Consider the following 13,012-nt stretch of genomic DNA (forward strand, 5'->3'; position numbering starts at 1 on the left):
ATTTATTTATTTTTTTTTTGCGGAACTGGGGATTGAACTCAGATCCTTGCGTTTGCCAATCAAGTGCTTATCCTACTGAGCCATCTCCCCGGCCCCACATCCATCATTTAAACTTACACTGGAACATGTGCAAAAGAAAGGTAGTGGTATTAAAAGTTACACCAGAACAATAAGCTTGGGCAAATCAGAAGCTATGGTCACTTCATGTATCACTGGTTTTAGAAGTTTCCCGGTTATGCCTTAACATTCACATCCCCTCTTCTTTCTTTTAAGAGGTAACCACCAGAAGGATAGGAGAGGGAGTTGGGGAAAGAGATTTATCTATGTGTGTAAGCAGGATGGTTTGGACAGCTGTACTGTACATTTCTGCATCCTATGGAAAGAAATAATTAATGCTTTAGTTTGTTTTGTCTCCTTTTTTCAATTGTATTTTTTCTCTTCTTAATTTCTTATACACTTTTTTCTTCCAATTTTACATGCATATATCTGGTAGTATGAGTAACTGGTTGGAAGACAATGCTATGTATTACAACAAATACTGTAATTTGGGATTCACTTACTCTGTTAAGTGAAATTCTGTATCACTTGTAATTTTTTGTTTTAATTCTAATTTGTACTCTTTAAAAAAATAAAAAAGAGGCAACCCCCAAACTATACGTATTGACTCATTCTGCTGTTGATGAAACTTTGTGGGGCTTTTTGTTATTATGAACATTATCTCCTGGTACGCAAGTAAAGAGCTTGTCCAAGGTATTTAATGAGGAATACAATTCTTCATTGTAGAGTAAATGTATATTTAATTTTAATAGTGTGACATTAAGGGAGCTAATTCATTTGTACTTTCTTTTAAAGTTTTTCCTTTAATTTATATAACAGCTCCGTAATCTGTTTTGATCTTGTTACTCTATTATATGAGGTGATAGCCTAATTTGTTAGCCCTGAGATATTGAATTTTCACAATTCTATTTGTTGCATAGTCAATGCTGGTTTGATTTGGCATACTTTTCCTAAAATCAAGTTCTTATAGAAACTAAAATCTGTTTCAGGCCTATGTACTGTGTTTTATCAGGTTGCTAAATGTTGACTATCTTTTATAATAGGATTAATCCATCCAGCACAGAAGAATACACAGACATTAATTAACCAGAAAGTTTGTGCCCCTAGAATCACTGTCTCGGTCTCTCCTGCTCACAGGTTCTGAAACATAAGCTCCTTTCTCTTTGTTTTTTTTAGATTCTTTTTTTTTTCTTTCATGTTTATTTATTTTTCTTTTTTTATTAATTTTATTGAGAAACAAATAGCATGAGACAGTTTCAAAACAGGTTAGTAGGGCAGTTTAAACAATTAATACATTGCATATTGTTGTCTTTGTAGTAGTTACTCATAGTACAAAATACAGACATGATATCCTGTCCAAACACTATTAGTACAAATCTTTCTTCTCACTGAATTAAGAGAAAGTAGCTGTACATCTATCCTATTTTTTTCCATAATTTTATTGATAAATAGTAATGAGACAGTTTCAAATCAAATTGGTAGGACAGTTTCAATAATTAACACATTGCATACATTCTTCCTAGTGGTTAATTGCTGTACAAGATGCGGACATGATATCCTATTTACAAACACCATTAGAACAAATCACTCTATTCGTTAAGAGAACGTAACTATATATCTATCCTAACCACTTTGAATACACAGAAACAAAATGGACATACATCTGTATACCCTTTTTTTTGTTAAGTTCCGTTATTTGAATATTACAGGTGTGTAAACTCAGCAAAATATTCTAAAAGAGTCCAGTAGCCCATAATAGTATTGGGTCTTCCGCTTGACTAGCAATGTTAGAAATTGCTGACCTGAGTCCCCTATAGTTCAACATAACAGCATGGCTTACTTATATTTTGTTTTTATACTTTTCTGCTGGATGGTTAAGACCAAGGTAAAGCAGGACCTATGCAACAAGAGTTGTAGCTTTTGGGTCTGATAAGGTCAGTGAAATTCCCTCAGGATTTATCCTGAGATCCTGTACCTCAGATTGTAGAACCTTTGTCAGTGTCAGCCATGTGGATGACTCACCGCCATTGCTTGGGCTTCCTTTTTCTTTGTTCCATCACTATCAGGTTTTTTTTTTGGGGGGGTAGTGTCTACAGGGTGTTCAGGGTCTCACTACTAGATCGGACTCATAGTGATCTGCCTGCTTACAGCCTCCCAAGAGCTGAGATTACAGGCATGTGCCACCATGCCCAGTCTCAATTGCTGTCTCAGCAAACCCTCGGGGGAGGGGACTGGCACAGCAGGCCCAGGGATCGAACCCAAGCCCCAATCAGCTGAGCTATTTGGCCAGCCCAGCAGATTTTTTAAAAAAAGTTATTACATGTTTATAGAGAAAATTATGAAATTCCTCTCATACCCTGAGGCTCCATGAAGGATAAATGGAAAAAAAAAAAAAAAAAAAAATCACACTTTTACCTTTTCTCCTGACAGTTTGCTATGTGAGTATTTGTTGTAGTAACTCACAAAAAGTTTCTTTTAACCTAAAATTTACTATCAAACTTGAAATTTAATTTCAGGAGAATGACTTGTATCAATGAAAATACTGTGCAGGAATTCATAGGATCAGAGTGATAAGATCATATCTAATTAATTTTCCTAACAGGATTCAGTCTCTTCTTCAAGTTCTTTAAAGGTAAAGTTCATTCTTCCTATTTTCTCTCATCTTTTTGAGAATTTAGCCTTTCATGGGTTCCAGAGTTTAGTTCAGCCATTGTACCCGGAGACAGAGCTAACCTTGGGCCAGTTTACAGATAGCATCTTTTGCTATAACACAAGTTCTTTACAGCATAGGAGAACATAATTCAAATAGAATCACTGAACAGTAAGTCCTACATACAACTGATAAATTCATAAAGTATGAAGTAACCAGGTAATTTTTTTTCTTTGGCAGAACCAGGTATTGAACTCAGGCCCCAGTGCTTGCCAGGCAAGCACTTATTCTACTGAGCCATCTCCCTGGCCAATAAGATAATTTTAATGCTTTCTATCACACAGAAATCTCTGGTGGATGGTTAAGTGCTAGTGATATCTAGAAAAACTGGGATTTGCACATGAAACATGATTTTTCTTATTTAAAAGTATGAAATATAAAAATTAAGATCACTGGGCCGGGGAGATGGCTCAGTAGAATAAGCACTTGCCTGGCAAGCTTTAAAAATGGGTTTGATGGGTTGGGAAGATAGTTCAGAGGCATAAGTGCCTGTCTGGCAAGGGCAAGGTCCCGAGTTTGATCGCCGGTCTCTAAATAAATAAATAAAGAAATATGTGTTTGAGTCAAATGAGTCCTGAAATTCTAATCTGACAAACCTTACATTCCAGACTTGCCTGAGGCTACACCCAAATGATATAGAAATTCTAAGTTTTCATAAGCTTCAGTGGAGTAGCAGCATGTTAAAGCTCAAATGTTTATGATTTATTATTCTTAAAGAGCCTCTGACTTTTTCCTTGGTTTGGACAACTGAACATAATAAAAAGTATAAACATGGGGTATTGTTAACATAATAATTAAATACACAAAATTATTTTAAATATTTGGAAAGGGAATTCGTAATTTAAAAACTTGAGGTAAATAAAGGATTATATGCAGGTAGCAAATCTTAAGAATAGCAAATGTTTATATTATATCAACATGAACAAGTTATTTTGTGGCATAGTAAAGTTACCTTCCAAAAACATCATTTTTTTATGATTACTAATAACCCTCTTACCACAAACTTGATCATTTCATCTACTATTCCAAAATAAAAATTCTCCAAGTGGATAGGAAAATTCAATTTTGCAAGGGCTAAAATCTGTTCTCTATCATCTTACTTTTTGTCTTTCAACAATTGCTCTTGACAATGTAATATAGAAATGATACAAAAATAAGATTCCTGTCTTTAGCACTTAATATAGTGCCTAACATAATTTCAGTTCTGATTAATAACCAGCAAATTCTTATTTTATCCCCACAGAAAAAAATTCATGCCAGAAAAGTCAAACAATACTTACCCACAGTCTGGAGCTGGACACCACCTGCAATCAGGATCTGCGACAAGCCATCGTCTAAGCATAAATTCTTCATATTTTTCCATCAAGACATCATCACTTAATATCAAGCGAATGTCATGGGGATTAAACCGTTCAGTACATTCTGGACAACTGATATTAACTCTACTTTCAGAGATTTCTATCCTTAGGTATTGTCGTAAGCAATCCACACAAGATCTATGATGACAAGTCATTATATCAGGAAATCTGTCCTTAGAGTGCCGCAAAAGGCACAGGGGGCACTCTATAAAGTCTCCAATTTGTTTGCTGATAGAAGTTAATCCATTGTCAGAAGAGGTATTTGTAGAGAAAATGGAGTTCTTATCAGTACACATTTCAGAATGTATACTTTCAATACTTGCAATTCCATCCACCCCCCCATTAAGTTCCCTTGATTTACGTTTGTTATCCTTTTTCCTCCGAAACAGAGAGCCTATTGAAATTCTTCTTTTTTTTGGTGCTTTTTTAACAGAAGGCAAGCTTACAGATGAAGCAGAAGACTGAAGATCGCGATCTGAACCCATTTGCCGATGTAAACTCATGTCTAAAATGCTCATTAGAATTGATTCAGGGTCAGTGTTTATACACAGCCCTTCATTATACTTAAAAATAAATTCTATTTCTTGTTCTTGCAGTCAGATTAAGTCATGATGTATGAAGATCCTACTTAGCTCCTTCAGAGAAATCTTGGAAAACTTTGATTTACAGAAGATGTTATCACAGATGTCCTAAAAAACAAAAACCAAGATCATTAAATTGTATTGTCTGCAAGTTTTCAGAACTTACAAATTATTTATGAAACTTCAAAATATGTCCTTTAATTTTAGTTTTAAAATAAATCCAATTTACTAGTTTATAGGAGAATATGAAATTAACGTTGAACTAGCAATGACAACATTGTTTAATCTTAAAAAGACCTGACTTAACCTAATTGCTATAAAATTAGGTAAAATGTCTGATCACTAAAACTTTCACTTCAGCAATACCTCACAACCTTTAGGAGTTTTTATTTGCTTTTAATTGACAAGAAAAGATATGTGCAAATGCTTGGCATTAAAGATAGTTTAGATAATCTTGAAACAATTACTGTTATTGTCTGGAGTTTTTTTGGTTTTTCTTTTTTTTGCAGAACCGGGGATTGAACTCAGGCCCTTGCGCTTGCCAGGGAAGCGCTTATTCCACTGAGCCATCTCCCCGGCCCCTTGTCTGGAGTTTTTGCAAGGTGAACAGTATAGTACAGGACATACTTTATAATGGTATTTTATAATGAATCATCCAAGAACAAATTACTACAAATGCAGGAAATCTATCCCAACAATAAATACTATCAAATCCAGCTGAGGACCTAGAGCTCATAGTAATGCCTCCCACCAGTCCAACTGGAGGCCTAGAGCCCACAACAAAGTCCCATGCAGGCCCACTTGATGGATATGTGCTGGAAAGGCCCAAAGATCAGTGGTGGAAGCTGGGAAGTCTATGCCAGTAGGAGGAAGGATCTGTGCTAGCAGGTTGAGGGATCTGAATTGGAGCTAGGAAGCAACACTCAAGGTAAGTACCAGAGATCCCCCAAAGTACCACAGCCATCCTCAGCATCAGTGAGGTCCTGAGCTTCACAACGGATGATGAAAGCTGAGTTCCCATCAGGAAAGCCAATGTGACAAGCTTCATGAGGCTGAGCAATGCACTATCTTCCCTTTCAGAGCCAGGAATCAATGTTCAAGATGAGGAGCAAAGCTCCCCCAAAGTTCATCAGGAAAGCCAGCATGACAAGGTCCTCCATCAGAACAGCCCAAGAGAACTAGCAGCTCCCAACAGCTCCAACAGCTTCTCAAAACAGCATCCTTAACAATGTTTTGGCTGCTTCTGTTCTGCCTTTCTGCTGCTGACAACAACCCTCAGGTGGGCCTCCTGCAGCCAGCACCACGCTAGTTTAATTCATCTGGGTGTAGTAAGCTGATCCAGTTAGCTATCCACTACAAATACCAAGGGGGGGGGGGAGCTCTTCCATTGCCAGAACAATGATTTATTATGAAGTTACAGTCATTAAGACAATGTGCTGTGTCACAAGGATTGATAAAGACCAATGGAACAGAATATAACCTGAAAGTTCCATCCATATGTGATATTTGATTTATGACAAAAATGGCCTTGCTGAGTACTAAGAATGGCCTTTTGAGGTTTTTTTTTAAATAAAAAAGTACTATGTCTACTGTTTTTTATTCATCTAAGAGAATGGTTTGACCTATGTGGTTGACCTATTTATCTTACACATAAAAATCAATACCAGATGTTTTACAGATCTAAATGAAAAATAATACCATACAGACTTTAGGAGACCGTGTAAGAATATAATTCAATGAAAATTTTCTTAAGAAATTAAATTTCTTAATTTCTTACATACAAAAGTACTAACCATAAAAGATGGATAAAATGAATTATGAGAAAGTACTTATATAAGAGAATATATAGAACTAAAAAAAGGAACAGTATCCACACTACATAAAAAATATTCAAATCAATAAAGACAGACAACCTAACAAAACTGGGCAGAAGATGTAAAAGGTACATCCTTTACAAAAGGATACCAAAAAATGTCCCATCAGAGAACAAAACATTGAAGTTACACTCAGAGATACTATACCCATGCAGCAGGGTGGCTATAATTAGGAGGGTATCTTCACATGCTGCAGGGATAAGAACCTTCCCATATTGGTAGTGGGAATCTAAAATAGCCCAACTTCTTTGAAAAATTGTTTAATAATATCTACAAAACTGGAACATACACATACTGCAATCTGTTACCCAGCATTTTACTCCTAACAAATGAGAGCACAAGGCAAAATAAATGCATCAAAAGACACACAGAACAATGTTCACAGCAATATTAGTCAAAATACTAGAAACAACCCACATTTCCATAAACAAAATAAAGAAGCTGTGGTATATGCTCTAGTATACTATAAAATAATGAAAATAATGCTACACACGACAAAGAAATATACAAAAGAATGTGTTGTATAATTCTACTTATATAAAGTTCATAAAAGAATTAATCTACAATGTTAGTAGTCAGGGTTGTGGCTACCTTTAGGGGGTAAACAAAAGAGACCTTTAACATTATAATGATTACAAAGGTATCAGGTGTGATAGAAAAACAAAATAAATGTTTAAAACTTTAAAAAAAAATTACAGTAAAAGACATGTTATCATTAACTTCTCAGAATATTTTTTCTCTCTTTGAACACATAGCCTATCAACCTTGCCACTTCTGAAAGCAGTTCTCGAAGTCTCCTTTAACTGTCTTTAGTTGCACTGTTGTGGCTGCCTTGATATCTTGAATGATTCCAAACTTCACCTCTCATGGTCACTGTGACTTTGGGAAAGAACAAGAAGTTGCATGGTGAGTATCAGTAAGGCGGATGAGGACACCATAACGTTTTCAAGCCCGCCTTCTGTTGGATGACACTCAACAGCAGCAATCACTGTATTTTTAAAATCACACCTCATAAAGACATGAAAGAGGACTAGAAGTGCTTCAAAAAGTGGCAAGAATGTCAAAGCAAGAAGCAGCAGTCTGATAATAGCAATGTATCTTTTACGGTAATATATGTTTTCATTTTAATATTCATGTATATTTTGATAATACTGCATTATGTTTATATAGAATGCTGAGTGAGCAACAAAAATTGAAAGGATTATGTATAGTATGAGCCCATTTGTAGAAAAAAATAAAACTGCAGTGTTATATATATACATATTATATACAACTTCTGGGAATGTAAGTTTACAATCCATTAATAATGGTTACCATGGGGAATGCAATCTTTTTAGCATTTACTTTCTGCTTTCTGGACTGTTTAAAATAACACCTTAAATATTAATTTTTTTCTAGTTAAACAAGCCACATAAACAGCTGCAGCAGCAGCAGTAGCAGTAGCACCGGCAGCAGCAGCAACGACAAGCTGTCCACTCAAAATTTCTGAGGATGAGGTCTAGAGTTTGTTTATTTGGAAAATGCTGCTCAGTGATTTGGTTGCACTTCCTGATTAAGAAGCTCTAATACTGACAAGACTTCGTTAAAACAGACTTATTTTTAAAATCCAAACAATGTAATGACTGTTTAAAAGCATGTAACTAAAGGGGACTGGGAAGGCTCAAAGTACCATGGCTGAATTTCACTGGTGAAATCTAGCCTAACATGAGCTGAACACTGAATTTATTACTACTGACAATATACAAATATTTCCTATCCTTATTTTGATGTCAATAAAAGAAACATATTGTTTTAAAACCAATTAAGACAATCATTAGTGCTACTGGATTAAATACAGAATAAATGTATATAAAATCCTAAATATTCTTATATTACAGAATATTTGATACTATTTCAGAACAGGAACAGATAAAGAAGTAAATCTACCTAAAGGTATTACAGGAAATGCCCCAATCCTAATAAAATCTGCCCAACTATAATGCACTGATAATTATAAAGAAAAGCAGTGAAGAGAAAATATAACATAGGTTGGCTTTTGTGATGGGTAATTTTATGTGTCAACTTGGTTGAGCAAATGGATACCCAGATAGTTGGTACACTATTACTCTCCTGTGTCTGGGTTTTTCCAGAAGAGATTAGGATTAGAATCAGTAGACTGAGTATAAGACTGCTCTCACTAACATGCATGGTTACCAGTCAAGCCACCAAGGTCCAAACAGGGAAAACAAAAGACAAAAGAACAGAGAAGAGTGAACTTGCTGCTCTCTGCTAGGTTAAGATCACATCTAACTCCTGCTTTTGGGCATCAATGCTACTAGTTCTCAGACCTCTGAATTCAAATCTGTGTAACACTGGCTCCTCTGGTTCTCAAACCTTTGGGTTTGGACTGGAACCATGTCAGTTTTCCTTGTCTCCATCTTAAGATAGATTATGGGACTTCTCTGCCTCCATAGTCACATAAGCCAAACTTTTATAATACACCTTTTCTATATAGCAATTTTCAAAACAACAAAATCCTTAGCTTACTTAATCTTCACTATTCTGTAGTATTTATACCACTTTTAAAGTCAAGATCTCTTGAGTCTTACTTTTTTCTACTTCTTAAGGAATGTGTGAGAAATTAAGAACTAGAAATGGCCTCAAAACAAAGGTGTTTCTGCCATGTATAGAAGTCATGTGGCATAAAGATCTAGTGAAAGGGCTGACTTTACTGACTCATCTTAAAATATACTTGACACCATGATTTTTAACACTTTGTAAAAATTACAAAAGTTGAGCAACTCTAGCTGAACCATCTAACCAATAGTTACAATACCCTTTAATACGAAGTGCAACTCAGCTTTTAAATAAACTTACAAAACCGGTTAAGGACAGTCTATACAGCCAGCATGCCATGTTTTAAGAGAAGCTGTATTAGGGTCCTACCAAAAAACAATGCATTTATAGAGCAGTTAAGTGAAGAATGCACTCAAAAAAAAATGTTAACAGTATCAAAGGAACCAAATCTCAGAAAACTGCTGTTAGCCCTTAGAATGAAACAGCAGGGAGAGAGCCATGACTGGAGAGCAGATGATCAACAATACCTGATGGAATAAATACCCAGCTTCTTTCTCCTCAGGATCCAAAATTCTGCCAGTGCTTCCCAATGGCCAAATCTAAATCCAAATTTAATCAGAAGACAACAAGGGAGGACTAATGAAGCAATTCTTAGAGGTCAACCTCCTGAAGCACAACACAGAATAAACGAAGAAAAGATGGGAGAAAGGTGTTGATTCTGGAGAGGGTAAGGACAGCAAAACCAACCAGTCCTGGATGTATAGAGACCTTGTAAGTAGAAAGATCTGGCTCTGCTACTCTTAGTTATAACAGCTTAGATAAGGCACATTTCTAAGCCTGTGATCTCCATTACAAAATATGGATGACCCCACTCACTTAAAATGTTCCACAAATAGTCTGAAAATTGCAAAGTTGAAAGCAATAAAACCTAACATTGTATTAGATGTTAGCAGGAATGAAATTTAAGATAAAATCTGTAACCTAGCCTAGTACCTCACATAATATGCAGTTTATAAAAAGTGAGTAGTAAGTATTGGCTTAAGTAAATGATGTTTTGGGGTTGCTATTCCTGCATGATCCTTATTACAGACTTTCTACTGCTACTTTTATGCTAGAAAAACAAAAACACAAGAACCTTTTATTTCACAAGTGCTACAGGATTAACACATGTTAAATACCCTGAAATAATATAATTTATACACCATACAATCTACCCATTAAGCATGCATAATCTTTACTTTTTTTTTTTTTTTTTTTTTTTTTGTGGTACTGAAGATTGAACTCAGGACCCTGCGCTTGCCAGGCAGGTACTTATTTTACTGAGCTATCTCCCCAGCCCTATCCTGAAATAATATAGCTTCAATCATTATAGATTAAAAATATTCCATGGACAAATATTTCCTTACCATAAACACTACAGTAGCATCTAACAGACACCTAGGTGCCTAAAAGACTTGACTCATCAGCAAGCACTTTAGATAACTGGCTAAAAAGTCTGCAGAATGCTTCGCTTCTCTACTTTTCAAGAGCAAGTTCTATTAGATGTTTAAATTTCTCCTGTTATTCAGCCAACAATAGGTACTGTCACTTCCCCCAAAGGTAAAAATATTGGAAAAATCCAATAAAAATGTACTATCTAAATCAGACATGCCCAACTGTAATGAGTGAGCTGCATATAGCCACAGAGAGCTAGCACTGAGGCACCACAGGATCAAAAACTTTTAACACGATTGTGTGATTTTTAGGCATGTTTGTCACAACTTACTCAATTGCATATTCTTTAATGCAGAGTGCAGAGAGGACAAGTAAATGCTGTGTAGGCAGCGCAGTGCTGGCTCCACTTCCTGGGTGCATGGCATGCAGTCCAACTGAAACCTGTCACAACATTTAATGTAGAAATTTTAAAAACTGAAACCTGTCACTTATGAATAACCATGTTTCAACCTACCTATACATGTATGCCTGTGAAGACAGGCATCTGTCGTTACTGAGCAGACACATACATTTTGTTAATCATTAAACTTAAGTTTACTGTGTCATAGCACAAAATAATTTAGTCAGTTAAAATAGCTCATTTAGCAGCTGTGATATAGAAAGCACAAAAACATAGCAAATAGTTTTTTGCTGATAATGTTGTAGCAACCTGTATAATCACTAATACTGCAAAAATAAATGGCTGATTATTAATTATTGGAACGGATACAGCTATAATAAATCAATTCAAGAAAAATTTCATCATGTCTCTTTAATAGACTTTTATAAGATCTATCTTCCTAGAAAAAACATCCCTTGCTTCTTAATGATGCCTTACTTATGTAATTACTTTTTGGTTGTATGTATAATTGTGAATAACTATTTCTAAGGATGAAGAATAAAATTAGACAACAAACTTTTGGTAAGCACCTTGAGAACTACGAACTGTACCCATTCTCACCGTACTAGACACTTAACTAATTCATCAGTCTCCCAAAAACAAGGACAAATATCCCATTAGTTTTGTTTTTGCTGCCTTGTTTCAAACGTTACAATAACAAATTTTAAAAGTTTTGTTTTTCTTTTTACTTAGATACCTTAACTATACTGTATTATACATTTTACATGTGTCCCAAGACAATTCCTTCTCATTCCATGTGGCCTAGGCAAGCTAACAGGTTGGACATCCACAGTCTAAACACTAAACATTAGGGCAAACAGTACTTACAGCTTTTATAATTCTCTTTTCTTTTTTCAGGTGTCTGGTAATAAAAGTAGCATGCAATCATATTTACCAGCACTGCTGAGCAGCACAGAAAAACACTAATTCTTTCCCCCTCATTTCACCTTAGCAAGGAGGAAATAGGTATAGAGAATTCCAAGTGGATTATTAACTTGGTCATTACTACAGTCAGAAGCTTTACGTCAAAAGTAATGAATGACAAGACTATTTTATATGTTACATTCTGAATTACAAAAATATATTTTTTTTCAGAATATACTTATGTTAAGATGGAAGGAAATGAGAAAAATTTAAATTTTAGTAGCTATTTATCTGCACATGAGGTTGGAAAAACAAGAGGAACATTTGCTTTGATGGATTAGAAAGATTTCTTAGGCCTTCTACACTATAAGTCACTGACATTTCACTTTTTGTGAACCATGTTTATATCATGCTGGTAGACTTTTACTTATTGAGACATATATACATATATATATATCATATATATATATATATATCATATATCTTTTTAAAAATTGTATTCCTTATATGGAAACTTTTTAATTTAGAAAGTTTTAAAAAATTGTAATCAAATTTACTTATCTTAGATTTTCTAACTTTGGGTTTTTATACCTGTCTTATAAAAAAGCCTTGCCTGCCTCAAGATTATATCTTTAAAATTCTCCAATGTTTTCTATAGCTTTTAAAAACACATTTTGGGGCCGGGGAGATGGCTCAGTGGAATAAGCGCTTCTCTAGCAAGCACAAGGGTCTGAGTTCAATCCCCGGTACTGTCAAAAAACAAAAAACAAAAAAAAATTTCAATTTATGAAGCTGAGATCAAAATTTTATTTCTATTTTTTAATAGATGATACATATTTATTTATTTATTTTAAGCAACTGGAAAAATATTTGTTGGGCTAAACATAAATGTTAGGATATTTGACAAAATAAGAAAAATAAAATGTAACTCATAAAGTGCTTGTGAAGGAAAGAAGTACAAAAATACAAATCTCATTCCATGCTAGGTAGTCAATAATTCTTTTCAAAAATTGAGACATGTAAATAAAATATATATAATAAATCCAGTTGTCTAATTGCTCTATAACTTTAGTGAAATTTTAAGGGGCATCTTATGATTAAGAACTATTTATCTGACATTCAGCAGTTTCCTCAGTTTC

At 34.7% G+C, this 13,012-nt stretch overlaps 1 protein-coding gene across 4 annotated transcripts in view; it reads right to left on the bottom strand.

Annotated features, from left to right (window-relative positions):
• Rnf19a (ring finger protein 19A, RBR E3 ubiquitin protein ligase) overlaps nucleotides 1–13,012 on the bottom strand; it is a 55,008-nt gene that overhangs the window by 25,035 nt on the left and 16,961 nt on the right. For 3 of the 4 annotated variants that reach the window (XM_023699929.1, XM_023699931.1, XM_023699930.1), the window contains exon 2: nucleotides 4,048–4,814. In XM_023699929.1, the coding sequence (XP_023555697.1) occupies nucleotides 4,048–4,643 (596 nt within the window). In that variant the 5' untranslated portion in view covers nucleotides 4,644–4,814. Of the gene's footprint in view, nucleotides 1–4,047; nucleotides 4,815–10,901; nucleotides 11,005–13,012 lie in introns of those variants that run through there. The other variant, XM_023699932.1, reaches the window with a different exon arrangement.

The sequence above is a fragment of the Octodon degus genome, unplaced genomic scaffold (assembly GCF_000260255.1).
Source record: "Octodon degus isolate 3935 unplaced genomic scaffold, OctDeg1.0 scaffold00118, whole genome shotgun sequence".
In the NCBI taxonomy this organism is placed as follows: domain Eukaryota; kingdom Metazoa; phylum Chordata; class Mammalia; order Rodentia; family Octodontidae; genus Octodon; species Octodon degus.